The following is a 26,896-nucleotide window of genomic DNA, read 5'->3' as shown; positions in this document are numbered from 1 at the left end:
CAGGCATCTGCCCTTGGCCAGGGGCCCCAGGGACAATGCCTCGTGGACACACCCGTCCACAGGCCGGTGTGGGGCCTGACACACGTGGGCAGTGGCCAGTGTCGGGGGAGAGGGGGAAGCAAGGCATGGCTTGAGCTGGATGCTCTGCAGCCACCAGTTCCAGCTCTGGGCCACGTTCTAGCTGTGGAGCCGGGGTCTCTCCACATGCAGGGCAGCCTGGTGGTCTCTGTGGGGCAGGGCTCGGACGTCCAGGGCTGGGTGTGGCTGTGCAAGGCAAGGTTTCTGAGGTGCAGGAATAGGGTGTGTGTGTGTGTGTGTGTCCGTCCGTGTCCAGGTGCAGGTGCAGGAGTGGGGGCTGCGAATGTGATCCTTGGTTGCCCAGACTGTACAGGCACTTGGCCCAGAAGGGGTACCCGCCTCCCACACTGGGGTCCCACACCCAGCCCAGGCAGCAGTCAGACCCTGATCTGCCTTTGGGGTTCACTTCTATGCAGAATTTTCTCCATTTTTTTTTTCTTTAAATCAAATGAAGGTCTTTAAGGCAAGTGAAAAAAAGCAGCTGGTTATTACGCTAAAAGCATCTGAAGGCTCTGTCTGCTCCAGAGGTCCCCCAAATGCCCCTCAGCAGGCTGGGGGACAGGTGCCATCTGCCTAAGACCAGGGGGGTCCAAAGCCACTGGAGTGGTGCCCAGCTGAGGGGGTGGAGAGAGCCCAGTGCCTGCACCCCATCGGGTGTTGTTAGGAGGGTGCAGGCTGCGTAGCCCTGGGACACCCCTGCCAAGAGCACAGGTCTGCATGTGCACGTGGGGCGTAGAGCCAAGTGCGCACCAGGGTCTCTGGCTAGGCGCCCTGCCAGCAACAGCCACACCCCTGTGTCCACAGCTCTGCCGTGGATGCGCTGCGGGCCATGCTGCTCCGAGGCGGTAGCGAGGATGTGGTGCAGCACATGGAGCTGGAGGGAGGCTGGGAGCTGCTCGGGACCTCAGCCGGGCACGAGGAGGGGGTCACCCGGCTGGCCAGGTGAGCAGGCTGTGCCCTTGTGCACCAGCCCCCACGGTGGCCAAGCTGCCAGGCACCACCTATGGCCCTGGGACCCCAGGGGCACTGGGGAGGGGCTGAGCTGCCTGAGCAGGTGGGCTCAGCATGAGGAGCAGGTGCACTGGCCTCCAGGGCTGCCTGGGGCCTCGGCTGGGCTGGGCTGGGCTGGGCTGGGCTGGGCTGGGCTGGTAGGGAGGCCATGAAGGCAGCTGTGTTCTCTAAGTTGTGTTGACGTTTCAGAGTGCAGGTTCCTCTGAAGGCCTGGCCAGGCGGGCTGGGAGGGAGGGAGGGTGTGCGGGGCCTGGGAGCTAGGCAGGTGGCAGCACCTCAGGTCCAGTGGGTGCTGGCTTGTGGTGGGGTGGGCTTGGGGTAGCCCAGTGTGGCCTCCTTCCCCAGTGCCATGGCCAAGTCCGCAGGCCCCCGGCTGCCCCCGGTGGTGAAGGCACTGTTCAGCACACAGAGCAGCGTGTACGAGATCCAGAGGGTCACCTCCACAGCCTTCCTGGCTGAGGTAGGAGCCACTTGCTCTCCACCACTGACAGGGCCTGGCCAAAGGGGGAAGCCCTCCCTCTCGGCAGGCTCTGGCCTCCCTGGCCGGAACCACACAAGGACAAAGGGAGGCCAGGGGCCCTCAGCCAGTCTTCACCACACGCACTCAGTCAGTGACCTTGGACTCGGACCGTGTGGTGGGGGCGGGCCCTGGGCTCAGTGGAGGGGGGGGGGTGGTCAGAGTGCCTCTGCCTCCAGCTGCTCGGCAGCAACGTGGTGAACGACCTGATGCTCCTGGAGTCGCTGCTGGACAACCTGGCAGCGCGGCAGAAGGACAGGTGTGCCAGCGTGCGGAGGCTGGTGCTCCGAGGCCTGGCCAATGTTGCTGTTGGCTCCCCTGACAAGGTGAGCTGGCCGGCCCGCCCCGAGGGGCCTGGAGACGTGGTCCGTGAGGAGGCCCCGGCAGACGCAGCATGGGCGGTGGGGACAAGCTGGGAGGAGCCTGGGGGTGGCAGCACCAGGAGGGGCAAGCCTGCGGGGTTGGGGGCTGGGCCTGTCTATGGTACATGCTGGGCACACCTGCGACCCGGGACACAGGTGAGCGTGGCCTCTCCAGGTGCGGGCCCATGGCCCCCAGCTCCTGACGGCCATGATTGGTGGGCTGGACGACGGGGATGACCCACACAGCTTGGTGGCCCTGGAGGCCATGGTGGGCCTCGCAAGGCTGCTGGACCTGGCAGAGGCCTGGGACCTGCGCTCGGTGCTGCTGCACATCGCCATCCGCGTCCGGCCCTTCTTCGACAGCGTAGGCTGGGCTGGGGGTGGGCACCCCAAGGCCCAACGTCCCTGCCCTGGCCAGGCCAGCCTAGCTCCTGACCCTCCTGCTATCCCCTCCTTGAGCCATAAGCCCCTGCCCCCTGGGTCCCATGAGTCGGGTCACCACCGCAGGCTCTAGGGCCCTGGCCCAACCTCCCAGTGCTCTCTTGTCTCTCCCTGCCCCAGGGGCCTGGTGTCAACCGATGGGCAGGGCTGGGAGGCCCCAGGTGACACCTGCTGCCCCACAGGATAAGATGGAGTTTCGTTCTGCGTCCATCCGCCTCTTTGGACACCTCAACAAGGCCTGCCACGGGGACTGTGAGGACATCTTCCTGGAGCAGGTTGTTGGCGGGCTGGCACCCCTGCTGCTGCACCTGCGGGACCCCCAGGCCGCAGTGGCCGCAGTGAGTAGCCTGTGGGGGCTGGGCCAGCCCGGCAGGGCTCCAGACGCCAGGCTCAGCCAGTGCCCTGCAGGCCTGCAGGTTCGCCCTGCGCATGTGCGGCCCCAACCTGGAGTGTGAGGAGCTGGCAGCCGTGTTCCAGAAGCACCTGCAGGAAGACCGGGGCCTGCACTTCGGAGAGTTCCTCAACACCACCTGCAAGCACCTGGTGAGGGGCGGGGCCGAGGGGCGGGGCTGCAGGCACAGGAGGGCAGAGCCGGCCTGATGGCATCTTTGCAGACGCACCACTTCCCGGACCTGCTGGGCCGCCTCATGAGCACCAGCCTCTTCTACTTCAAGAGCAGCTGGGACGACGTCCGGGCTGCCGCCCCCATGCTCACAGGTAAACACTGCCTGGGGGCCCCACGCCCCACCTGAACCGACCCTGACCTCCGCCTCCCCACTACCCGCAGGGTTCCTGGTGCTGCACATGGAGGCGGAGCAGCAGCCACAGGTGGACCTGGAGCAGCTCCTCCAGGGTGAGCCCCACCCCACCCCCGCCCCGCCCACCCCCACCACGCCGGCCACTGACCCTGTGGGCACCAGGGGGGACTAAGTGATTTTCCTGGATTTCAAGGATTTTTTCCCTGTCACTGGTGACCTCATCGTCTCTAGTAATTCACGGAAACTTCTTAACTGTTCCAAAAGAGCTTAAAAAACACTAAAAAAGGAAAAACTATCTTTCCGTTGGCTCCTGAACCCTGCCGGCAGAGGCCTGTCTTAGGAGGGCGGTGGGCGGGCGGCCCCACGCACAGGGAGGGGTGTGAGCCTCAGGGTCCTGGCCCCCGGGGCTCAGTTCTCGGGAAGGGGGGAACCACCCTTAGCTGCAGCTGTCAGGGGATTTGAGTCAGGCCTCAAAGGGCCACAAAGGCGCCGCCAGCAGCAGCTCCCTGTCCCCCAGCCCTCCAGCTCCTGCTCAAGGACCCAGCCCCCGTGGTGCGCGCCAAGGCTGCTGAGGCTCTGGGCCGCCTGGTGAAGTTCGCCTGAGGCTCCCATGCCAGCACCACCCCTACAAGCAATACCAGCCTGGGGCTCTGACACAGCCCCCTGCCCAAGGATGGAGTGGGGAGCCCCTGCACCCACACAGCAAGGGAGGACTGGGGCCACGCAAGGCGGGCCAATTGCCATCCCCCCCCTGCCCAATAAAGCCATTTGCTGCTGAGCAGGTGACATAGCGATGTGGCCGCTCCTTCTGGACAGGTCAGCGCCCCTCCCCCTCCAGTAAACCCACTCCAGAAGGCCACGCCACATGGAGAAACACCTCTATTAAGGGTCACGGGAAGCAGGGCTGCCTAGGTGAAGAGGCAGATGGTGCCGTCAGCCCCTGAGGAGAAGACCCAGGGCTGGGTGGGGTGGAAGGCCACGTCCAGCACGCCCAGGTCCCGGGTCGTCGAGTGTCCCTTCAGCACCTTCACGGGAACCAGCAGCGGGTTCTGCAGCAGGTCACTGTGGGGAGGGAGAGGCTCAGTGCAAGTCCAGATGGTGCCTGCGGGGGCGGGGCGGGGGGGGGAACTCACCTGTACACCCGCCCATGGCAGACGATGACACTGCCGTCGTCAGAGCCAGATGCAAAGAGCGGGTACCGGGGGTGGAAGGCCACAGCCCGCAGGGCCTTCTTGTGGTGCCTGGGGGGGGCGGGGGCCAGGTTAAGGCCAGGCATGGGGAGAGGAGTGGCGGTGGGGGGCATCCTCCCGCGCCCGCGCCTGCGCCTCACCTCAGCACTCTGTACGGCTTGGTGGAGAGATCCAGATCAAACCACACCAGCTTGCTGTCGTAGCTGCCGCAGATGACGTTGTCACCTGGGGGCAGACACGGTGCTGGAGACCTGGCGGCACCCCCTCACCTGTCAGGCCAGCCCCGCCCCCAGCAGCCCCTCACCTGCCGGGTGCACCGCTAGGCTGGACACCCACTTGCAGTTGGGCATCAGCTTCTTGGTGAGCTCCTGGCGCAGCAGGTGGTATAGGCGGATGCTGCGCTGGGAGGCCACAAGCAGAAAGGGCCGCCCGGGGTGGAAGGCCACGCGCTGCACTTGGCCGTGGCTGCGGCGGAAGGGGCTCTGGCTGCGGCGCCGGCTCAGCTGGTGGATCAGCACCTGGTTGTGGCCCGGAGCAGCCAGCACCACAGCCATGTAGTCCCCACGCCCGTGCCAGGTCACCTGTGTCACTGGCTGCAGGAAGGCAAGGCTGGCTGAGCAGCACCCTCCCCACCTGCCCACCCGCCGGCCCCCATGGCCCCCACGGCCCCCACACCTGGCTGTGGCAGATGCGCAGCCGCAGGCCCACCCGCCGCTCCTCCTCTGAGGCTTCGAGCCAGCGCGCAGGCTGCGCTGCGGGCTCCTGGGGCTGGGTGAAGGCGCTCAGTAGCTGGTCCGTGCTGCCCACCGCCAGGCGGTCCCCCAGGGCCGGGTTCAGCAGCAGCACCGCATCCTCGCTGCAACCAGAGCCAGAGCTAGACGCAGCCCCTCAGGTGCTGGCCTGCCCCCCACCACCCCAGGCATCCCCGGGCCTCCCACTCACACAGCCACGGCCACCAGGCAAGTGGTAGGCTGGGGGTTCCAGGCAACACTCCTCACCACAGCCCCCACGGGTACAGTCCTCATGCAGCGGGCAGTGGCCACCTCCCAGAGCCGCACTGAGCCATCATCTGAACCTGGACACAGCAGACGGCCCCTCAGAGCCTGGCCCCCCAGCATGACCCCCCACGGTGGGGCTGCCCCTACCTCAGGCCCACCTGATGCCAACCACTGGCCACCCGGGGAGACGCTCAGGCAGCGGACGAGGTCGCTGTGGCCCCTATAGACCTGCAGAGAAGGAGCAGTGAGGAGATGGACTTTTGGGGGGAGGGGTACCCCCAGCCACTCCATCAGCTTACCAGGGCCTGGCACGTGGGGAATGGCTGCAGGTCCCGTGGCCGTGGCAGTTTGGGGATGAGTTCTTCAGGGTCCACGTTCACCTGTCACAAGAGAGCATGGGTTGGCCACCTGTGCCCACCCCCACCCCCCACCCCCCACCCCCCAGGAGCCCCGCCATCCCCCATACTCTCATCTTGCGCTGCCGCGGGCACAGGTAGAGGTCCAGGCAGCGCTCAAAGCGCTCCTGGATGAAGCGGCCGTAGGCAGGCACAGCCCGCAGGCTTGGGAAGCTGCGTGGAAGGAAGCCGAGTTTTCTCTCATCGGGCTCCTGCTGTTCCCAGGCCAGGCGCTGTGGAGGCAGGGGTGAGCAGGGAGCCAGGGCCAAGAGCCAGGGCCCAGACCCCTCCCGGCACCAGGCCCACCTCCTCCTCGCTGGGCAGGTACTCGGGAGGTGGGTTGTAGGACTCTGCGTGGCCGGGCAGGGCCAGCTTGGGAGCTGGCACATGCATCTTGTGGCGCCCCAGCACGGCATTGGGGTCCTCCTGGGCCCACAGGTCGTAGAAGCTTGGGGTGTGGTCCCGGGGCCGGCGAGGCTGGATCCAGCCCATCTTGATGGCGTGCACCATTCGGGAGACCTGCACAGATGGGGGTCAGGGCTGGTGGGCAGGTGAGGGCAGGGGTGGGGGTCCATATCTGGAGGGCAGCACGGCACCCACCTTCTCCTTCTCCACCAGGGATGGGATAAAGCTGCGCTTGTCTGCAGGCCGGTTGGTCACTGGGTGGATCATGAGGTCCCCACTGAAGAAGTCCACAGCCGGCTGGGGGAATGAGCAGAAGCGTGTGGGCCAGGGCCCTGAGGGCACCCCCAGAACCCTGGGCTGGCTACTGCCACCTACCTCATATGGATCGAAGCTCACGTCCCCAAACTGGCCCCTCTGCAGTCGCCGCACCAGGGCCACTTGCTCGTCCGTCAGCCTCATGCCGTGACCCGTCGTCCGGTCCTGCACCGTGCGCCTGGGGGCTGCCTGTCAGAGCCATGTCCATGCTCCCTGCCCCACCCCCCCGACGGGCCCCACCCCACGCCCACTTACCAGTAGTCAGGGTTGTCCATTTTGTCCAGAAACTGGTCCAGCTCATCCTGGGAACGCAGGGGCTTATAGATGCGCCTGCCATCCAGGTCGTAGCCCACGTGGGGGAAGTCATCATACCACTCCAAGGGCACGTTGCCCACTGTGTTTCGGATGTCCTGGGGCAGTAGGCCAGCATTTCAGCACCGGACACCCACTGTGCCCGCCCCTCCCTCCAAGCCCCCCAGAAGGTACAGACGAGAAGGGGGAGAGGTGAAAGTAGAGAGACCAGCCAGGGCAGCACCCAGGCACCCTGACTCACGCCTTCTCCCTGGGGTGGGACGTGGCATGGCGGCCGGCACTGCACCCCCGCCTCCCCCCGACCCTCAGAGGCGCCAGAGCTGCACCTTCACATTTTCCACTGAAGTGGTGCCAGCCCCAGAGCCTCCCCCCTGGATTCCTTGGCCAGGGCTCTGGGCAGCCACAGGCAAGGGTGACCTCATCGCCCGTGGGCTCCCTCCCCTGGCGGGGGCCTTAGGCAAAAGTGGGTAGCCACAGGGAGGGACTCGGGCAAGACCCCACCATCCCACTCCAAGCAGAGGCAGAAGCCACCGTGTGTGACCTGCAAGCGTTCAGGGACCCCCCACCCCAGACCTCCAGCCCTGTCCCCCACCCCACACTCAGCGGGCAGAGCAGCCACATTCCTGGACACACATTCCTGGTCTAGGCCCCTGCCAGCCACCACCCTCCCTCCACCCAGCACACAGGCTGCTGCCCAGGCGGCCGCTTCCTGCAACAGTAGCCACAGCGGGAGGGGCCCAGAGGAGACAACACAGCTGGGAGCCTGTGTTCCCCCTTCTTGCAGCAGGAAAGGCCCCCGGGCTGGCCCCTCCACACCTGCCCACCCCCTAACTGGCCGACTTAGGTCCTCCCAGCTTGACCATCCCTCAGGTGCTCCTGCCCGCTGCTAGGAATGCCCTTCCTTCTCTGCAAGGAGGCGAACCGCTACACAGCCATCCCTGAATTGAACAGACCAGGGTTCGGGGGACAGTGGCTCAAAAAGAAATCCCTCAGGAGCACTCAGCAGGGGAACGAAGGGTGGGGTTCTCCAAAGCAGGAGCGCAGGCAGGAGCCAGCGAAGAGAGTACATACAGCCTGGGCCAGACCTGGACGGTGCACCTGATGCTGGAAGAGGGCAGGTGCAAGACAGACAAGCTGTGCCACCAGGAGACCCCGCGCACAAACCTGTGGGGAGTGGCCACGGGGGGATGGGGCTGAGCTCCGGCCCCTCAGTGCTCCTCTGGGGCCCCCTCGTCCTGGCACAGAAGGCCCAAGTGTACACGGGAGAGACAGACAGGGTGTGGCCAGGCGCTGGGGCCAGGGCAGCTGGCTGAACTCGGTCATGCCAAGCAAGAAGGCCTGGGTCATGGGTCCTGCTTGACCCAGCCTGTCCCCCGCCGAGAGGGAGGAGAGGAGGCCACACAGCCCCGGTACCACCCAGAAAGGGGCTCCCACTTCGCCCACGCCCCTCAAAGACAGCGAGATGCTCCTGGCCCCTTCACCACCGCGCGAGAAGGCAGAGGGACAGAGGGCCCCTGCTCCAAGCGGCCTCCAGGGGCGGGGAGGCGGGGAGAAGGGCGGGCCAGCGCGGGGGAGGGGCCGCCGCCGCTATAAAGGCCCGGCCCGCGGCCCCGCTCCAGCCCGGACGCACACGTGCGCGCGGCGCCACAGCCGCCACCGCGGGAGCCCCAGACCCGCGCCTCCCTGGCCCGGGCGGCCGGCGGCGGCATGCGCTGCGCGCGGCGGAGCTGACGGCGGCCGCCGGCCCCATGTCCTTCGCCATGCTGCGCTCGGCGCCACCCGGCCGATACCTGTACCCTGAGGTGAGCCCGCTGTCGGAGGACGAGGACCGTGGCAGCGAGAGCTCAGGCTCCGACGAGAAGCCCTGCCGCGTGCACGCGGCGCGCTGCGGCCTCCAGGGTGCCCGGAGACGGGCCGGGGGCCGGCGGGCGGGGGGCGGCGGCCCGGGGGCCGGGGGGCGGCCGGGCCGCGAGCCCCGGCAGCGGCACACGGCGAACGCGCGCGAGCGGGACCGCACCAACAGCGTGAACACAGCCTTCACGGCGCTGCGCACGCTCATCCCCACCGAGCCGGCCGACCGCAAGCTCTCCAAGATCGAGACCCTGCGCCTGGCCTCCAGCTACATCTCGCACCTGGGCAACGTGCTGCTGGTGGGCGAGGCCTGCGGCGACGGGCAGCCGTGCCACTCGGGGCCCGCCTTCTTCCACGCAGCGCGCGCCGGCAGCCCCCCGCCCCCGCCCCCGCCGCCACCCGCCCGCGATGGCGAGAACGCCCAGCCCAAACAGATCTGCACCTTCTGCCTCAGCAACCAGAGAAAGTTGGTGAGTGTCGGTGGTGGGGCATCCACAGAAAGGGAGGCCATGTGGTGCACCCAACCTGCAAATCAACCCTGCAGCCCACACCTGCTGGGCATCCCACACCTGCCAGGCGAGGGAATCGGACCAGAGACAGGCAGAGTCCCCCAGCAGCACCTGTAACCCCAGTCAGCCTGGGCCCAGGGAGGGAGGAGCACACAGAGGACTCAGCGGGAGTTGGCAGGGCTGGGCCTTCTCCCCAAGAGTCCCTTGGACAAGGGCTCCCACAGGGACCAGAGAGGACTACCTAGGGCCAGATGGGGGAAGAGACCAAGGCAGGGTGGGCACCAACCTTGAAAAAGCTAGGGGACCCGATCAAGGCTGGATCGAGCAACTGGGGCCACCCACCATGCCCCCATGGGAAGGGGACTCAGAGCAGTAAGGAGACGCCTCTGGGGTCCATTTGCTCTGCCACATCTCCTGCCACTGGCCTAAGGCTTATGGGGCACCTGCCTTCCTGCCTCTGGGGCTGCCCAGTCAGTGCAGCTGTGGGACCCAAAGGAAGGAGGCTGGCAGGAGACCTGGGGGCTGGGAGAAGGCCACGCTGCGGGAGATGCTGGCTGGCTGTGATTTACAGCTCCTGCTGTGCTTGGTGGCACCGGAAAAGCAGGGTGAGCAGGGAGAAAATACGGCGCGGCTTTCCCCAATCCCCATTTCCTCTCCAGACAGCACGCCGAGCTCCTGGGGCCTGAACATCTGGGAAATTTAATTTTACAATTTCGGCTGTGCAGCAGTGTACTCTCCTCCCCAGACTGCACAGGGAAGCTGGGGTGAGCACGGAGGGGGGCTTTCGGCTCCCACCACCCGAGACAGCACCCAGTGGGAAGCCAAAGGTGCAGGCTGGCACTGGGTCTCTGCCCAGGCCCTGACACCGCCCTCCCCTCTGCAGAGCAAGGACCGAGACAGAAAGTCGGCGATTCGGAGCTAGAGGCGGATGCCGCTGGGCCGTCCACGGAGAGCCCCCATGGACCTGACTCGGGCACAGGCCTCCCCGAGGGCGCCCCCCTGGCCAGCCCCACCCCCTGCTATGAGGGGGGGCGGATGGACAGACAGGCAGCAGGACTCGGAGCTGGCCCCAGCACTGGCCCAGGCCCACTGGAACTTTCCGTGCTGGCTTCCTCCCGGCTTTCTTCTGGTCACTATGTGCTGGCATCTTGTGTCTTTGATATGATAATATAAAGTCTGGAAATTTTGTATAATTAAAAAAAAAAAACAGTATCTTTCAAACACGGATGCACACTGTTCTCTTGAACGGTTCCAAATCTATACTGAGCCGCAGCCCAAGCCCACACTTCCACCCTCAGGGCTATTCTCTTTTCACAACCCGTCCTCCCTGGGCCTGAGGCACCCAGTTCTTGGGTAAGGCCCCCACTTCCCAGGGCTCAGGGCCGCCCCTCCCTGAACCTCCTGCCAGGTGTTCAGGTGCTCTCGGCCCCTACCCACAGAGCCCCGAGAAGTGGACATGCTAGGAGGGTAAGCGAGGGCCACTGTCTGGCAGAGCGAGTTCCCAGGTCTGGAAGTCTGGACAGGCCTGAGGGTGTGGACCAGATGGCCGCTGCCATGTGTACCCCTGGGGGCCCACCCCAAGGCCCACTCCTGCCCCTATGAGCTATGAGAGGAGAGGCCCCAGGCCTCTGCCCCCAGCCCTACCATCGGCCCTCACAGCACTGCTTACACCAGGAGGACCCCTGGCTGCGCACCACTGCCCCCACTCACCTCCCCCAAAGGCCCCACCTGCCCATGAGGAGGGCAATTCAGGCCTCTCCATGAACTGTGCACAGCTGGCTGACCATTAAAATCCTGCAGGTGACAATTACAGTTTAGTGGTGTGAGTTCTATGGGCACAACAGAGAAGAAAGTTGGGGCGGCTCTGTGTGCCCCCTGCCAGCAGCCTACTTCCGGATGGCCAGAGCACAGCCGGGGATGCCAGGTGCCAGCCCCGGGCCTCCCAGCCCGCAGCGCAGGCCCAGGGCCCCCACTGACCATGCCCTCCTGGGCCCCCGGGAGAGGCCAGGTGCCGAGGCCCACATGGGCCCCCCACAGGGCAGGGCTAGAGCCATCCGCCTCCTCTGAACAGATGGGCTCCAGGGACCCGAAAAGCAGGAAGCAGTCATGTAATTTTGGAGGAAATTCTCAAAGCCAGAGCCATTAAGGGCTAGAGGGGAGCTGTGTCCAACCTGATAGAAATATAACAGGATAAAAAGTCACAACGGCAGGTTCTACTCAGAGAGAAACCCAACCCCAAATTTCCTCCCCTTAATCCTTCAGGAGCCTCCAGCTGGCCAGAAGGAGGGAGGAGAGGGCATGCTCGGTCACGGCAGAACCCCCACCTCTCCGGCCGCCTGCCCAGAGAACCAGGACCCAGGCGGGGTCTGACCCCAGGCTGAGAAAGGGCCCCTTGCCCTCCTGGGCAGCAAGGACCCAGGAGGGGCATGGGGGCAGCAGGGTGTCCCTCAGGGTCTCCAGGTCTGCCTCCCTGCTCCACCCTCAGGAGGGTCCGAGGCCCACTTGCTGTTCACTGGCCTCACATCTCCATGCCTAGGCCTGGGTGTGCAACCCTCCCCAAGACGGCGGATAGTCAGGTGGACACACCTCACAGTCACAGAGGCACCAGGCTGGTGTTGGACAGACAGTGGGGGAAAACCAAGCACCAAGGAAGGCCTGGGGGGCACCCCTCAGAGCACAAGGACAGACAAGTTGGAGGCTGGAGGGACATGGGTGACAGGGACCCTCGGAGCCTGGTGCAGGAGGGGAGGATGGGTAGAAGGTGCCGTGGAGGTGGGAAGTCAATGGGAGAGGACAGGCCGCTGGGATGGTCCCCAGGGGCCAGCAGGTCCTGGCACAGTGCACGTGGACCAAGCCCTCGGCTGCTGGGCCTGGGACTCCAACAGCGGCTGCAGCTTGGCTGGCCTCAGACCTGGGCAGTGGGCCCGGTCGCTCCCTGCGCTGCACCGGTAGCAGCCGAGGGCCTGGCCCGCCAGCCAGCAGGAGAGGGAGGGAGGAGTGGGGGAGGAGCACTCCGTCACCCTCCACTGCTCCAGAAATTCAAACCAGACTTGGGGTGGCGGGCCGGCCCCAGCCCCTGCGGCCCCACGCGCGTCCGCTGGGCAACTCACAGCCAGCCACTGGGCCGGGGGTGGCAGGTGCTCCCTGTCCACCACAGCCCCCGCCTCCTTCCCGGGAGGCTGGCCTCTCCCTCCACCAAGGCTGGGGCCAAGTGACAGACCCCGGACTCCCTGTGTGTGTGCCCCACTGAGGCAGCTGGGAAGGAGGGGGCAGCAGCCACCTCTGTGGGCCAAGCTGGGCTGGAAAAGCCAGGATCGGCTGGGCTGTCAGCTCCCTGTCCCCAGCCTGGGGAATGAGCTGCTGGCGGCACCACATGATTCATCACCAGGCCGCCTGCACCCGCAGGCCAGCCGGCCCCCACCCTGCTCAGCACCTGTGGGCTGCCAGGAAGCACATGTGACCCCGCGGGGGCGAGCGCCCGCTGACCCTCCGGGTCAGGCAGCGTGGAGCCCAGGCTGGGGCGCAGACAGCCCCCTAGCCTGCGCTCTCCTGCGGGGCCACTGGACCCCAAGGACAAGCCTTGGGGTGAGGCCGGCAGGGGTCCCCCACCCCCCAGACTGCACCGGACACAGGCGCAACCGGCTGATGTGTCGGCTGGGACTTTTCCGCTCTCGATGAGCCCCCCTCCCCTCCCCTCCCCCTCCCCAAAGTGGCTGCAGCTGTCAGGACCGCAGATTGGAACTGCAGGTACGGTGCTGGCCCGCTGCCCACCTCCCTCCCGTGTCTGTCTGCGAGAGAGGAAGCCGGCCCACCTCTGGAATCCTTCACTCTCTCCTCGTTCTGCCTCTCCCACCTGTCCCCCGGGAGCGCGGGGTCAGCCGCCCTCGCTCGGTCTCTCTCCTTCCCTTGCCCCTCTCCGATTACAATGCCGGCAGTGTTCCCTCCACTCCCCCTGCACGAAGCTCCCGCCTGTCTCGGAGCGCCCCTCGGCCTTCCTGCGCCTCCATCTCTCCTCCTGGCTCCTCCGCGGGGTTTAGTCTTCATCAGGTCACCCATGTAGGCTGGAGGAGGCCAGGCTGTGTGCCCCAGGCCCACCTGCTGCAGTGGAACCCACTCACCTCAGTAGGATGAGTCCTGGTTGACAGACCAAAGAGGGGAAAGCCAGGTCCTACAAGGCCTCTTCCTGCCCCCAGCACTAGAGCCCACTAAGGGGACCCCAGCAGGGAAGGGGGCCAGAAGCAGAGCCCACTGGCTGCAGGCAGCTGGGCCAGGCGGGAAACTAGGAGCCTCCTTCCCAAATCCCCTCCATCAGACTGCCGCTTCTGCTTTACTCAGGTAGTAAGGCACCCCTGCACAGGCCAACCTAGACACTCCCACCTCTGCCTGTCCATCCTCAAGACAGCGCTGCCGGCCTGAGCCCTCAGATGGGTGTGGGCGCAGAGCCCCTCCAGGCCCACTCCTTGGCTCCTTCCAGCACCTCCACGGCTGTTAGGGGGAAGGGAGCAAGTCCACCCCACTAAGGGGTCCACGCTTCTGGGTCCTCAGACACGCAAGACCACCACCCACCTGCCCCTCTCCTGGGGCTGACCAGGGCCCAATGGGCATTCCCATGTGGGGCACCCAAATCTTGGCTTCCTGAAGACAGGGGCTTCTAGAAACTTCGGGAGTGCCGGAGGTGGGCACTCGCCCATTCTGAACCCCACAAAGCTGCTTCACACTGGCCTGGGTCCCGGGGCTCCACACCTGCCCCAGAGCCAGTCCCAACCACCTCTGAGCACTCCTTCTGGAGGACTCACCCTCAACCACAAGCACCGCCCACACACGGCCAGCCCCTGCCTGTGACCACTGTCCCTAGCAAGACAGCCCTGGCCTGGGACACGTGCAGGCCCTGCTCTGCAGCCAGCCCCCTCAACCACCTTTCCTACAGAACTGGCCCTCCACAAGCTTGCCCTTCCAGCTCTGAGCTCCACAGGCCACACCTCCAGCTCCAGAGCAAAGCCCTCCTTTATCAGGAGGCCCCTGTCCCCACGTCCTCCCTCCCACCCACCTGCCCACCTGGACTCCTGCTTTGAAGGAAACTGGCTCCACGTGGACACCCAGCAGGCCAGGGCTTCCACCACCCACCACCCCAGCAAGAAGGAAGACGTGGCTCTTAAAGAGCCCCACTTCACCTGCTGCTGCCGCTGCCGCCCAGCCCCAGGCCCTCGCTCTGCTCCCTCAGACCCTCGCAGGTGCAGCTACTTCCACCACAGCTTCTCCTCAGGGACTCCTGCTCTGCCCTCCCCAGGGGAACCCTGTCTCCCAGCTGGGAAGACGGGATACAGGGTGGGGAAGGTGCTGGCAGGAAGACGGCACCCCCCCCACCCCCACCCAAACAGTGGGCCTGGCTCAGAGACGGTGCCTGGGCTAAGGCCCCCAGGAGCACCCTGAGGTTCCAGCCACCTGCCAGGCCACAGCCACATTGGGATCTGGTGCCCCTCCCCAGCGAAGTGGGCTGGTCGACTGGTGGGAAGGGACCAAGCCGGCCGGGGCTGTCAGAGCCCGGCAGCGGGGGTGGAAGGCCGCCAGGGAGGCCGGGGCGGTCTGCAGGCCGAGACACACGCTCCCCACAACAGCTCGGAAACCTGAGCTGCCGGCTCCCGCTGCCAGCAGCGACGCAAGCGCTTCGATCGGGCGGGCGGCCGGGGCGGGGGCGGCGCCCCGGGAGGAGCCGAGGCCTCCAGCGCTGGAGGCAGCTGCCGGTTCAGTAGCTGGGAGAAGCCATTAACGGCGTTTGGCGAGAGAGCAGAGGGGATCGCGGGCTCTGGACGCAGACAGGCCGGTTGTCCCGCGGGAGGGCGGCTGGAGGGGGGCGGCGCCTACCGGGCTGAAGCCCCGCCCCCGACCCGACCCCTGGGAGGTCTAGGGGAACCGCTGTCCCATTGTCGGCCCATGGGAGGAGGGGCCGGGCCAGCCAAGGGAGAAGGCTCCCTGCAGCCTCTGCAGCCCCAACCCCCAACCCTGACCACGCTGCACCTCAGCCACCGGCCTCAGTTTCTCCCACCAGCTTGAAACAAAGAGGGGCTGGGAGGCGAAGGCCGCACACCCCCACCCCGCCCAGCCTCCCCAGGGTCCTGGCGACTGGATGAGATCACGTCTGTGGGAGAGGGGTGAGGTGGACCTGAGGGAGCAGGGGGCACAGCCTGTGCCTCAGGGTTCCCCCAACCACAGCGGCCAGGAGCCCCCAGGCCTGGCAACACACCCTGCAGGGGGCTGCAGCCCCGGTGCAGCTTGGGATGTTAGTCTGAGGGAAGGTGTACGTGGGTGGGGGGGAAGGTGTGGAAACAAGACTCAGGCTCTCCCGTGAAGGGGCAATGTCCCTCACTGGTCAGCGCCTGGGGTGGGGGGATCCCCAAACCCAGGCCCAGAAGAGGCCAGCAGTCAGAAGGCCTAGACACTCTTCAGTGTCCTCCAGCCCAGGCCTCAAATCCAGGCCCAAGAGTGGGCAAGACGAGGCCTGGGGAAGAGGAGTCCAGAAGGCCCTGCCACACCTCAGGTTCCCCCCAGGAGCACACCTCGTCAGGACCCCGCTGCCTGCTGCAGGGGCCAACCAGAGCCTGAGTGGCGTCCTGGCACCACTGGCCACCAACAAGGATGGTACAGGGAGAAGGGGCTGCCTGACATCAGCAATATTCACAGACTGTCGCCCCTCACAGGTGCCAACCAACCACGGCACAGCCCAAGGGGGTGGGGGTGGAGGCCCCTGCACTCCGCTCGTGCTCTCGGACACCTTGGGCCCCCGATGGGACCGCTCGCCACTCCAGCCTCCCAGACCTCTTCGCTGAAGCCAACCCCACTTTGCAGACTGCAGACGTGCAGCTACAACCATGAGGGAGACGCGGGCCCTCCAGGAACACGCACATCTCAGGGAGGAGAGCATCTGTCAGGCCTGGCCTGGCCCCCGAAAGCTGAGCTCTGCCGCCCCCTCGAGCCGCCGGCCGGCTGTGCTGGCAGAAGCAGAGGACAGGCGGGCTTCGCGGCTCCCTCCTGTCACTCAGGCCAACATATGGGATAGTCATCGCCGGAGGAAGCGGCCCCCCAGCCCCCGCAGCCCCCGCGGCGGCTCCAGGACAGGCCAGGCCAGGAGCGCCTCCCTGTGGGCAGGCCGAAGCCCCTCCCCCGGCCTCTGCACTCCATTTACAATCATCATCGATTTCTCAAAATACCAAATATAAAAAAGTAGCCGACAGGATGTGGCTGCCGACAGCCAGAGCCCCTGGGATGGGGGGAGACAGGCAGGGAGCTGCGCTGTGCTGGCCCCCCTTCACCGAGTGCGCCCGCTGCTCCGGCCAGGAAACCAATTTATTTTGTTTTGTCTCTGTTCTCTGAACGCACAGAGACCGGATCGGGCGGGCAGCCAAGGCTCCTACAGCCGCTGCCAAGAGAGCGGAGGATGGGGGTGGAGGCGTGAAGGGGAGGGGGCGCGTGTCTTCCCCGGCCCGGGACAGCCCCTGACAAGCAGTGGGAAGAGCTGCCGAGGGACAGGGACCACAGTCCCTGCAGCACCTCCTAACCCAAGGAGGTGCACACCTGGGGGCTCACCCCAGGGCAGCAGGCACAGGGGTCGCAGCCATGCCCAACGGCCACGATACACGGGGAGGGGCAGGCAGGCAAGCACCACAGCCACTTCCAGCTCAGCACCTCGGCTCCCAGCCTCCCAGAACCAACAGGCAGGGCCCGTGGCCAGGATGAGCACCCAGAGCCCGACATCGTGATCCCCGGGGAGGGGAAGACTACAGACCTGGGAGGGGCGGCCAGATTCACTGAGGGCCACGTGGGCCCTGCCTTGGGATGCCAGAGACAACGGGGCAGAGCAGCAGGGACCACCTGTCCCCTGCCTTCAGTGTCCAGTGTGGGCATCACCCGGGCCTGCCACCCCACTCCCACCCCCAGGGACAAGCACAGGCCCACTGGGGGGGGGGGGTGCAATCTTCCCTACGCCTGTTTACATCCACCAGAGCATAAACAAAGACCTCATCGAGCCCGCCAGGGACCCCACTGTCTGTCAGCCGCCCCTCCAAACACCCAGGTCCACAGCACAGGGCCGGGACAAGGGCACAGGGGCGACTGCACTGCACCCACGCCCTCCCCTCCCCAGCGATGACACACACAGTCCTGCACTCATGTGTCCCCGACCCCGAAATTACTCTTCCAGACCGGGAATGGGGCCCGAGGCCAGGACGCCCACTCAGGCCTCGCTGTGGCCTGACTCCCCCCTGCCCAGGGCAGCGCAGCCCACCCGGGGAGGCCCCACCCCTAGCCCTACCTCTTCATCCGAACTGTCTTCTGCATACTCATCCTTGACAGGCATGCTCGCCTCCTCTGTCCTTGGGGAACGGGTCCCCACCTGTAAAGGAAAGGGGAGCTTAAGTCAGGACACTTAAGCCCTATGACCTGAGGCAGGTGGCAGACCCAGGGCCCCCACCCCTCCTGCTGACACAGGGGCCTAGATTCCCACACCCCAATCTCTGAGCAGCTCCAACCTGATCCCAGCCTCAGAATGAGACTGGGGACACCCCAGGTCTAAGCGGGCCTCTCGGGGACCCCACCCAGGGTTCTCTGTCAAGAGATGGACCCATCCCAATATCCAAACTCAAGCAGAGGACCCCAGGGAGGGGCTGACACCTGGAAAAGGAGCACTCAGCCACCCCCTCATCCCTTAACGAAAAAACCAGCTTCAGGGCTCCCGGCCCAAAGGCTCTGCTGGCCCGAGCCAGCCCAGGGTCAGGGGGGCAAGGCAGGGGCGGCTCTCGGTGGCAGCAGGCACAGACGGTGGGGGGGGGGTCGCCCACACCTGGCTGGCCCACCCAGGGAAGGGCCATGGCACTTGCTGTCGGCCATTGTCAGAAGAGCCCCAGCCGGGGTGGCAGGCCCGGGTGAGGCCCACACTGGGCACTCCTAGGGCAAGTCCCTAGCCCTGAGGAAGCCACATTCGGCCCAGCCGGCCAAGGGCCCAGAGAGGTCCCCATGCCCTCAGAATGCCGGGAGGACACGACCCCAGGCTGACCCCACCCACTAGGCCAGTGAGTGGGTGCCCCTGGGCACTCACACCCCAACCTGGAAAACAGATTCTCCCCTAGAGGGTGGAGGGATCGGGTGTACCGGAACAAGGACTGATGGGAAAGCAGCCCCGTCTCACCCCTGGGGGCAGTTAAGCGTCAGGAGCAGAAGCCCCTGAGCACAAGCGCCCCCACCAGAGCCCCGCGCCCCTGGGCAGGCAGGAGCCAACGGCGCGCAGGGCCGCTCCTCCTCTCGCCTGCTCTTCCCTCAGCAGGAGGAGGCTGGGAGAGTAAGTTTTTTTCCAGGCCAGGAACAAGGCGGGATTCAGTTTCCACATCCCCCCCCCCGCCCCTTGCTCCCCCTCTGAGCGCTGCAGGAGCCCCACCCGCTGAAAGTGGGCCAACCCTGCCTGGGGGTGTGCAAGGAAGCCCCAGACTCCGGCCTCTGCCTGGGGCCCACAGCTCTCCTCCCATCCCTGCCCACCGCAGCAACCAACAGACACACCTGCCCCAGGCGCTGGGCTGGCGGGACCCCAGGCGGGGTAGTCTGTCCATCTCCTCAACCAGCCCCGATACCACGTCATGGCCGACGGGCCATCACTGCAGCCAGGTCCACAGGGCTGGCCACAGCGCTCCACGCTGCCTCCCGCCAGCCAGCCCGGCACTCCCCACCAGCACTGAACCCTGGGAGCCCCACGCCACCCGGGCCACAGGCTGGGATCCTGAGCCCTGGCAGGAGAGGATAGGCCAGCAGCTCATCCTCTGGTGCTCTGCCTGCCCCACATCGACCCCTGCTGGGTGCAGACAGCCCCAGGGCCTCACAGGGAGCCAGACACAGACTAGCTCTCGGCGAGGGGAGGGGAGGGGACACCCAGCAGCGGGGCTGTGAGTGCCTGTGCAAAAGAGATGGACATCTAACCCTCCCTAGGATGCCGGGGCTCGGAGGAGCCACATCCTTACTCCAGAGGGCAAACGGTGGCCACCAGAGGGCAGCAGCGATGGGGGCGCAGCCCAGCTCCCCAGACCAAACCAGCCATGGGCTCGGTGTTCAGGCAGACCTAGCAAACCCCACGCCTTCAAAGTCGTAAGACATAGCGCTATAGTTGGCATCAGGCCTTTTCTTCAAAACCCTCGCCCACCACCACCCTCTCCTGTTGGTCAGCCTCAGCTGTCAGCATCTCAGGCACAGACACCAGGCGGGGCGGTCTGCCCAAATCCACACAGCACACAGGCTGCCAGCACCCTCCCTAAGGTGTGGGTGCCCACAGAAGTGCCCACATGGACAGCTCAGGGGTCACGAGCGGGACCAGAAGGGAGGGGGTCTCTGTGGGCAAGCGGCCCAGACCAGGCGACCAAGGGAGTCTGGACAGGAATCTCCTGGGGGCCCACCACCACTGCCAGAGCCACACCGAGACCCAGGTGGGCTACTCCTGCTCAGGGGTCTGCAGTAAGTGCCAGGAGAAAGCAGTACAGGCAGGGCTCTTTTTACATAAATGCTGTTTGCACATCAGGCATCCTTAACTAGGTTTTCATCACATTCTTGAACGTGGCAAACAGACAACTAGTGAAACTGGCAACTGTTACACAAAAAAAGAAAACAAAATACAAAACAAAACATAAGACCAAACCAAACAGGAAAAGCAGGAAAAAATGGATCTAAACAAGCACAAAAGGGAAGAAAGGGGCTTCAAGCACCTGAATCCACCCAAGATGAGTGACCAAGAGGGGGCGGAGCATGCGAGACACCTCCCTGTGGGACCGGGAGAGCCCCCTGAAAGCCCTTCGCTGCGCTGTGGGCAGGATGCTAGGATGTGGACAAGAGACCACGTCCGCGGACACTGGAGCACAGGGACCTGGCAAGAACAGAGCAGGGCAGGCGTGCCTAGGGGTGGGAGGCCCAAGGGGTTCTCCTTGCCTGAGGGTAGAGACAGGAGGGTGCGGGTGGTGCATGGAGAGCAGAGGTGGGCGGTGGATGTGGAAGAGCCGGGGAGCAGGAATGTGGCCGAGGGCACTGTGGAGCAGGTACCTGCTTCTGGGGAGCACCCGCCAGGGCCTCCACTCCAGCTCCTTTGGTGACTAGGGCACAGCCAGCGGGCAGAGGGTTCCCCAGCCAGGCAGGCGCACAGGCACACTGTCAGAAGTGTGGGGGGCAGGGGCTGGACGGTGTGCCCTGGGAAACCGGGGACTGGCCTGGTGGACAGGGACTCAGGTCAACAAGGCACTGAAGGGCAGGGATGAGGGACAGGGCTGGCAGTCCTGAGGGGACCTGGAGAGGAGGCTGGAGACAGGAGTGGGAGCTAAGAAAGTGGAGGCCAAGGGAAGCCGACCCGGGAAGGTGAGATCATCACAGCAGGAGCATGAAGAAGCCCCCAAACCACACGTAAACTAGATACACAGGCAAAGCCACAAGTGGCAAGCAGGCTGGAGCCCTGGGGCCTCACTGCAAACAGCTGGGCCCTGAGACGGAACCTCTCCAAGGGGGAAGGTGGAGGAGACACCAGCACCTGGACCCACCTTCCTAGGCCGGTGTCCCAGTCCCCACTGCCCCCTGCTTACCAGCCCCCCAAACACACCCAATTCTTCCTCACCCGAGCGCCACATGAGGAGCTTGGAAGCATCCCAGCCAGCTCCCAGTCCCCGTCCCCAGGCACAACTCTCCAGGCCCTGCAGCCACCTGCTGCGATCCTGACTGAGACGGGGAGATGACTGCGTGCTCGTTGCTGTAAACTCCTGTTTCAGGCTGTCCTGTCACAGAGCAACAGATAACTGACACAAACAGAACACAGCAACCGGCTCCCCAGTCTGGGGACCTCAGCCCAGCCCAACACCACAATGACCTGAGCTTCCCGACTCAACTCGTGTGTGGGCCCAGGTGAGGACACCCGCTGCTGGGTAAAGGTGCAGCTGCTCCTCCCCTACGAGGACCTTCCGGACCCATCTGGGGGGCGGGAGGTTGAGGGCATTTCCTCCTCAGTCACAAGCCAAGCCCAAGGCAAGCAGGGGGCAGGTGGGGACACAGGCCAAGGTGGGCAGAGAGCCCCAAGCCCAGATGAGGCCAACGTCCAGGGTGACGAGGCCAACGTCCAGGGTCTCCAGCCCACGTGGAGGGGAGCGGAGCGGACCCCCGTGGAGCCCTGCCCTCGGAGGAGCAGCAGCAGAGAGGATGCTCACCAGCTTAGATGCGCAGAGGACAGCCTGGGAAGAACCCCCGGGATGGGGAAGGGTCTCCTGGCACAGGAGCAGGAGACCTCCTGGGTGCCCTCCAGTAACCCGGTGAGGCTCTGGGTAGCACCTAATCCCACACCTCCCTTAAACCAAGGGAGGGAGACGGAGGACACATATAAACCATCTGCCAGGACCCAAGAAGAAGCGGACAGTGAGAGGGAGGAGCACACCACACACCAATGCCCAGGGTGGCCTGGCGCCGAAGTAGGGCACACTCCCATCCGGCAGGGACCCCTGGCAGCCAGGCCGCTCCCCGTGGTCTTCTAGGTGGAAAAGGAAGGCAGAGACCTGGTGAGGTCTTGGAGGAAGGCACAAGCGGCCACCTGGCCATGAGAGGGGTCCCCATCCAGGGAGTGCCTCCTGCACTGTCCCCAGCTGTCGGGATGGCCTGTGGCACACATACCTGGATGCCACAGAATCACGGCCCTCACCACCACGGGACAACCAGAGGAGAAAAAAAACCAAACCAGCTACCCCTACGTAAGCACTTGCCACCGCTGTGGTGTGATCAGTGCATCTAGGCAGGGCATGACCTGCTCCAGGCAGAAAGGCCCCGGGAGGCATACCCACAGCTGGGCCCTCTCCCTGCGGCCTGTGCCTCAGCATGGGTGTCCCTGACACCACACAAGCGTGTGCCCCAGCACCAAGGTGGATGCTCTGCAGACACACAAAGCAGAGGGGACACAGAGGGAGTGGCTGTCCACCCATCCTCAGCAGGAAATCGCTGAAGCCCTGAGACAAGTTATAGGGAACACGTCCTGCCAACAGAATGTGGAGGAAACAGTGACTGGAACTGTCTAGGTGACAGCCAGGAGCACACAGCGGAAGAGAAGTGAGCAGAAACGGGCAAAGCACAGCAGCTGTCGGCAGCCCTGGTCAGAACCAAGCTCGGCAAGGCAACAGCAGGGGTGGGGGCAGAGCAGGAAGGCTGTTCTCTCGTCACAAAACTCATCTCGTTCTTCAGGGGTCCCCAGACAAACGTCACTTTTGCTGGCAAAGCAGCTCACCTAAGACCATAGGTTACTTGCAAAACCACACCATTGGCCATGGCCAGGGCCAGTGCCACAGAACACTGGGGGCTTCCATTAGAGCTGAGACACTGAGCAGAGAGGCAGGCAGAAGCTGGAGTGTCACCACTGGCACGGAATCCTAAAGCCAAGGTGGGCGGAGATGCCACCTCGAGAAGCTGGCCAGGGCAGGGGTCTTGGATTGAGGATCCACCCCCAGCTGCAGGAACACCTTGGGTAGAAGCCTTCCTGGTGTGACATGTGACAACCCACTGGCTGTGACAAGTGAAGGTGGGTCAGCAGACCCTCGGGAGGGCCTGGATCCAGAGAAAGCACCCCCAACATGGTAGGAAGGTTCTGCAGGCACCCAGCCCTGGGCTTCAGGAGGAGGAAGGGACAGGCTACCCCAGGGGCCCCCATGCAGAACCTGGCAGGGCTGTCACGGGGCCACTCCTGGCCATGTCACGTGGGCATGCTCACGGGGACACGGGGGGTACACAGGAAGCAGCAACTGGCCTGCGTCCCGGGTGGAAGTGGAGCTCAGACCACCAGAGGAGCAGGTGTGACCAGGAGACGGGAGAGTAAGCAGCCCAACTGGGCAGAGAGTGCGGATGGCTTCTGAGGACCGGGTGGAAGAGGGGTGGGGGGGGGCCTCCCCAGGGGTTGAGAGCACCCCCACCCCTTCCATTCATTCTCTTGGCCTGAAGGAACCCACACCCAGTCCTGAGGACCATGCATTAGAAGAAAACACTCCAACCGGGGCTGGCTGCACCTTCAGCTACAGCACAAAAAACCCAGAGACGAGAGCGCCCAAGCCAAGCAGGTTCCAGCGGAGCAGGCGGAGCCCAGAGCCAAGGCTGGCGGGGCTCCAGGACAACCCACGGGAGACAGGGATGGGCCCAGAGCCCGGTGGGAGCCAAGACGGCATGAGGATGCAAAGCTGCTGCAACACAGCACAGGAGCGGGGGCCGCAGGCTTGGTTGGTGAGGGGGACGGCAGATCTACAGCAGCCTCACCCCGGCCCCCCAAGTAGCCTGCGCGGACTTCACCAGACCGAGGGCTCAAACAGCACCCACAAGGGCCGAGGGCAAAGGGTAAAGGGCAAGGATTGCTCCCCAGCCTCTGGAGAACGTGGACATTTACGCGCTCCTGAGCTGCAGTTTCCGTCCCCGCTGAGCAATCTGGGAGCAGACCCGGATGGCGGCATGGCTCTGTCCTCAGACGAGCACACAGCTCCATGGCTCAGAGGGGCCAGAACATGGGCACACCAGGGCAAGAGCCCCTCTCACAGGACTCCACCAGACAGCCTCTCGAGATACCCGTACACATTACCTAGTTTGGAGCATTTAAAGTAAAAATCTTTTTTATTAAAGGAATTGTTTAATTTTTAAAAACTATTTCTGAAACTTTGTTCACAGTGGGGAGGGTACAGCTCAGTGGTAGAGTGCGTGCTTGGCAGGCAGCCTAGGTTCGATTCCCAGCACCTCGGTAAAAAAATAAAACTCTATTCATAAAGGTAAATATATTTTCTAAAAGAAAAAATGTAAATACTTAAATATACAGATCCTTAATTTTAAAAGAGGGAAGAAGATACAGCAAGACCATTTAACTACTAGCTGTGGTCGCCGTCTGGAGCAAAGACAGCGAACAAGAGCCTCCACTCTTCACTGAACAGTGTAGCTAGAAGATTTAATTTTTTGCCAAGGAGGGCACATTTCAGGGTTTTAAAAAGTTAACAGAAGGTAAAATCTAGCTGCTCATGATCCGACAAACCACGGGCAAGGAGGCACCATCTCCTCTGTGCACCAGCCTCACAACTAAAGCTTGAACAGGCGGACGGTTTAAATCTGATTTTAAATCTTTTCTTCCTAGGAAACAGATCAAATGAGCATGGCTTTTGGTTTCCATCAAGGTTCTAACTTCCAGAACATCAGGGCCACAGAAAGCATAAATAGTTATAAGCTTGTTTCTAGAATGTTCTAAGTAACAAATGTATTTTAGCCAAATCAAGATTTTCTGTCATTTTTCTCACTTATGACAAGAGTAGGGTGTGCCTTTCCCCACCATCACAGCAACAGGTATGAAGGCAAAGCCTCGGGTTGGGGATCTGGGCTCCTGCACCCCAGGTCAGGCTGGGTGCAGCAGAGCTCCCACACATAGGTCCCACCAGGCAGCCCTGCACACAGATCCTCACCTCAGGCTTTGCCCCTAGGAAACCCCACCTATGGCCCAGCCTAGCAAAGTGGCCTGAGTCCCAGGAGAGGTGACATCAGAAGCACCTGGGGGTGGTGGCATGCAGACTTTCAGGGTTCCTACAAACGGAACACACAACTGTGGCTGAAAACAGGTGCCCTAGAACTCCGAGCACCTCAGCTCCAAACAGTGCTCTACAAGCCCCTGCTGCACTGGAGGAAGGAAGAAGGCCTTGGGGTAACAGGAGAAAGCAGTGTGGGGAGCCCCCCCAGAGAGCCTGGCCGGCACCTTCCTGGCCACTGTCATCCAGGGGGGAGACCCCTTGAGGCTCTTCGCTCACCTACCTGCTGCCCAGTGGTCTTCTCCGTCCTGCTGTGCTGCTCACCACTGCTGGCCCCGTCTTCCTCCTCACTTGTGTCACTGCCAGAATCTTCCAGGCCTGAGAACACACTCTCCTCGCTGTCAGAGAGGCCAGAATCGCTGCCGTGCCCAAGGCTGGGAGCAGGAGCACTAAGAAGAGAGGGCTGCAAGGAACACGTGCTGATGGCCCATGGATCTGTGTGGTCAGCCTCCAAGGCCATAGCCTCAGGCCCCGACCTCCACCAAAACCATCCACCCAACCCAGGCCTCCCTCACCATCCACCTCTGCAGACCACACTGGACACCTGCCCTTGAATAGACATTTAATTCGCAGTGTATCCCAAGGAAAGGGCTCTTCACATCACCAACACCGGCTGCCCACCCTCCATGCTCCACCCTGGCACTCACAGCCCCAGGGCCACGAGGGCACTAAGGCAGGATGTGAGGCCAGCAGAGGACCACAACCCAAGCGGCCTCTCCCACCTGAAGAGGAGACTTCACATCCAACCAGACTGGGACCGACAGTTGATGAGGAAGTTGTAACGGTTGGTTGAAGAGACATAAAAACAACCCAAGCTTTACTTAAAAGTAAGGGTACTTGGTCACCCCCTCATGGGGTAGGACCAGAGCTGCCTCTGAGCAGAGATCTGCAGACCAGACACCCGGCCATCTCTAATTTACAGGACACAAGGCACAGTGGGTGGGCCAGGCGTTGCCTTCTGGAAGCGGAACAAGAAGTTGTAGACTTGAGCAAGCATTTATTTAAATGCAGAATCCTAGGTTTCACTGTTTTTCCAGAGCTTGTAAGTCTCTCGCCTGCACTTACTAGTTATTCCACGGCCCTCAGGCCCTCAAGTTGGCCCTCTGATACACACTATCTACACTACTTAGCTGGCTACACAATTACAATAGCAAGTAAAAATGGCATAAATGATTTGGGCACAAACTCAAAGGGCTGCTGACGGGTACAGAGCCAAGTAGTGGAAGCAGCCAAGCCGATGCCCAAAGCTGCCGCTGACGGGGAAGCAGCGCGAGGGCTCGTCACGGGTGAAGGGGCAGCCCGGCCACACGGCCACTCGGAGTTCCCCTGACAGAGACCTGACGGACATGCCTTCTATGTTTTCTTACCACCGAGATCTAATGATACTCCCACAACCCAAATAGTGTTCAGCTGGACAACAGGAATGAATGGCCATGAATCCAGTTAAAACGATGTATCCAATGCAAGCAGGCACTGGGTTGCATGCACGCTTTCTTATTCTCGCAGTCTCTTCTACAACGTACCTGACATACTAGCAACGTATAAATATGCAAGTAATTACTGCAAGCTCAAGTCTCTTTGGCGATAGGATGCGTATTTCAAAGTGTCAGGGAGGCTGCGGCACGGGACGCCAGCTCTCCCTCCTACTTCGCTCCTGCTCAGGCGTTCTTCGAACCCGCAGAACCGCCCAGCCCCACTCCGCCCACCCCTGCGCAGGGGGTGCCCCCTGCCTCGGACGCCCCACAAGGCCACGGCCAGACGAGGGCAGGAGACACCTGCTCGCGTTCCCAGGCCCGTCGCCCGCTGGGCGGACTTCCCGGGGCAAGCGGGCCGAGGGGCCGCCACGTGCGGCCCGCTTCGCCGCCCAGCCCCGCCGCCCCGTCCGCTCCCGCTCCGCGCAGCCCGCGGTCACCTTCTCCCGCTCCGGCTCCGTTTCCGACTCCAGCGGCTGCTTCTCGGGCCGCTCCTCCGCCGCCGCCGCCGCCGCCGCCGCCGCCGCCCCGAGCCCCGCGCCTCGCGCGCCCGCCATGCTCCCGGCAGGTCCCGACTCGCGCCGCCACTTCCGGCAGCGACGCGACCGCGTGAGCCTGGGGGCGGGGGCCGGTGGGGTCAGAGGGCGATGGGCGGGGCCAGCGCGCGCGCGCCGTGGGGACGCGGGCTGGCGGGCGGC

The 26,896-nt window shown here is 64.0% G+C and overlaps 3 protein-coding genes across 8 annotated transcripts in view; 2 read left to right on the top strand and 1 right to left on the bottom strand.

The window, feature by feature from the left end:
* The window catches only part of MROH1 (maestro heat like repeat family member 1), a 65,781-nt gene extending 61,824 nt beyond the window's left edge, over positions 1-3,957 (top strand). For all 6 annotated transcript variants that reach the window (XM_064476722.1, XM_064476721.1, XM_064476718.1 and 3 more), the window contains 9 exons: positions 883-1,020; positions 1,435-1,549; positions 1,786-1,932; positions 2,144-2,332; positions 2,592-2,747; positions 2,818-2,952; positions 3,024-3,126; positions 3,197-3,262; positions 3,685-3,957. In XM_064476722.1, coding sequence (XP_064332792.1) covers positions 883-1,020; positions 1,435-1,549; positions 1,786-1,932; positions 2,144-2,332; positions 2,592-2,747; positions 2,818-2,952; positions 3,024-3,126; positions 3,197-3,262; positions 3,685-3,770 — 1,135 coding nt within the window. In that variant the 3' untranslated portion in view covers positions 3,771-3,957. The remainder of the gene's footprint in view (positions 1-882; positions 1,021-1,434; positions 1,550-1,785; positions 1,933-2,143; positions 2,333-2,591; positions 2,748-2,817; positions 2,953-3,023; positions 3,127-3,196; positions 3,263-3,684) is intronic.
* A 76-nt stretch (positions 3,958-4,033) lies between these two features.
* Positions 4,034-26,771, bottom strand: BOP1 (BOP1 ribosomal biogenesis factor). The gene is made up of 16 exons (XM_064476724.1): positions 26,639-26,771; positions 24,950-25,129; positions 17,448-17,528; positions 6,726-6,880; positions 6,531-6,648; positions 6,351-6,452; positions 6,057-6,269; positions 5,822-5,983; positions 5,655-5,735; positions 5,514-5,583; positions 5,300-5,432; positions 5,033-5,213; positions 4,662-4,950; positions 4,498-4,582; positions 4,301-4,408; positions 4,034-4,229 (listed from the first exon to the last, which is right to left on the bottom strand). Exons 1-16 carry the CDS (start codon positions 26,753-26,755, stop codon positions 4,076-4,078), a joined length of 2,229 nt encoding a protein of 742 aa, XP_064332794.1. The 5' UTR covers positions 26,756-26,771; the 3' UTR covers positions 4,034-4,075.
* SCX (scleraxis bHLH transcription factor) lies at positions 8,416-10,939 on the top strand. The gene is made up of 2 exons (XM_031439880.2): positions 8,416-9,103; positions 10,026-10,939. Exons 1-2 carry the CDS (start codon positions 8,531-8,533, stop codon positions 10,062-10,064), a joined length of 612 nt encoding a protein of 203 aa, XP_031295740.2. The 5' UTR covers positions 8,416-8,530; the 3' UTR covers positions 10,065-10,939.
* Positions 26,772-26,896: the final 125 nt, after the last annotated feature.

Source organism: Camelus dromedarius, chromosome 20 (assembly GCF_036321535.1).
Source record: "Camelus dromedarius isolate mCamDro1 chromosome 20, mCamDro1.pat, whole genome shotgun sequence".
NCBI lineage: Eukaryota > Metazoa > Chordata > Mammalia > Artiodactyla > Camelidae > Camelus > Camelus dromedarius.
The sequence above is the reverse complement of the archived record's forward strand: the minus strand, read 5'-3'. Positions and strand labels throughout refer to the sequence as shown.

Excerpts from the sequence above, each read along its gene's own strand:
- BOP1 (XM_064476724.1), bottom strand. The coding sequence starts at position 26,755 with ATGGCGGGCGCGCGAGGCGCGGGGCTCGGGGCGGCGGCGGCGGCGGCG. Across the intron at positions 6,649-6,725 it reads ATGGACAACCCTGACTACTG|GCGCACGGTGCAGGACCGGA; the intron begins GTAAGTGGGCGT and ends GGCAGCCCCCAG. Across the intron at positions 5,584-5,654 it reads TCCCCACGTGCCAGGCCCTG|GTCTATAGGGGCCACAGCGA; the intron begins GTAAGCTGATGG and ends CCTTCTCTGCAG.
- SCX (XM_031439880.2), top strand. The coding sequence starts at position 8,531 with ATGTCCTTCGCCATGCTGCGCTCGGCGCCACCCGGCCGATACCTGTAC. Across the intron at positions 9,104-10,025 it reads TCAGCAACCAGAGAAAGTTG|AGCAAGGACCGAGACAGAAA; the intron begins GTGAGTGTCGGT and ends TCCCCTCTGCAG.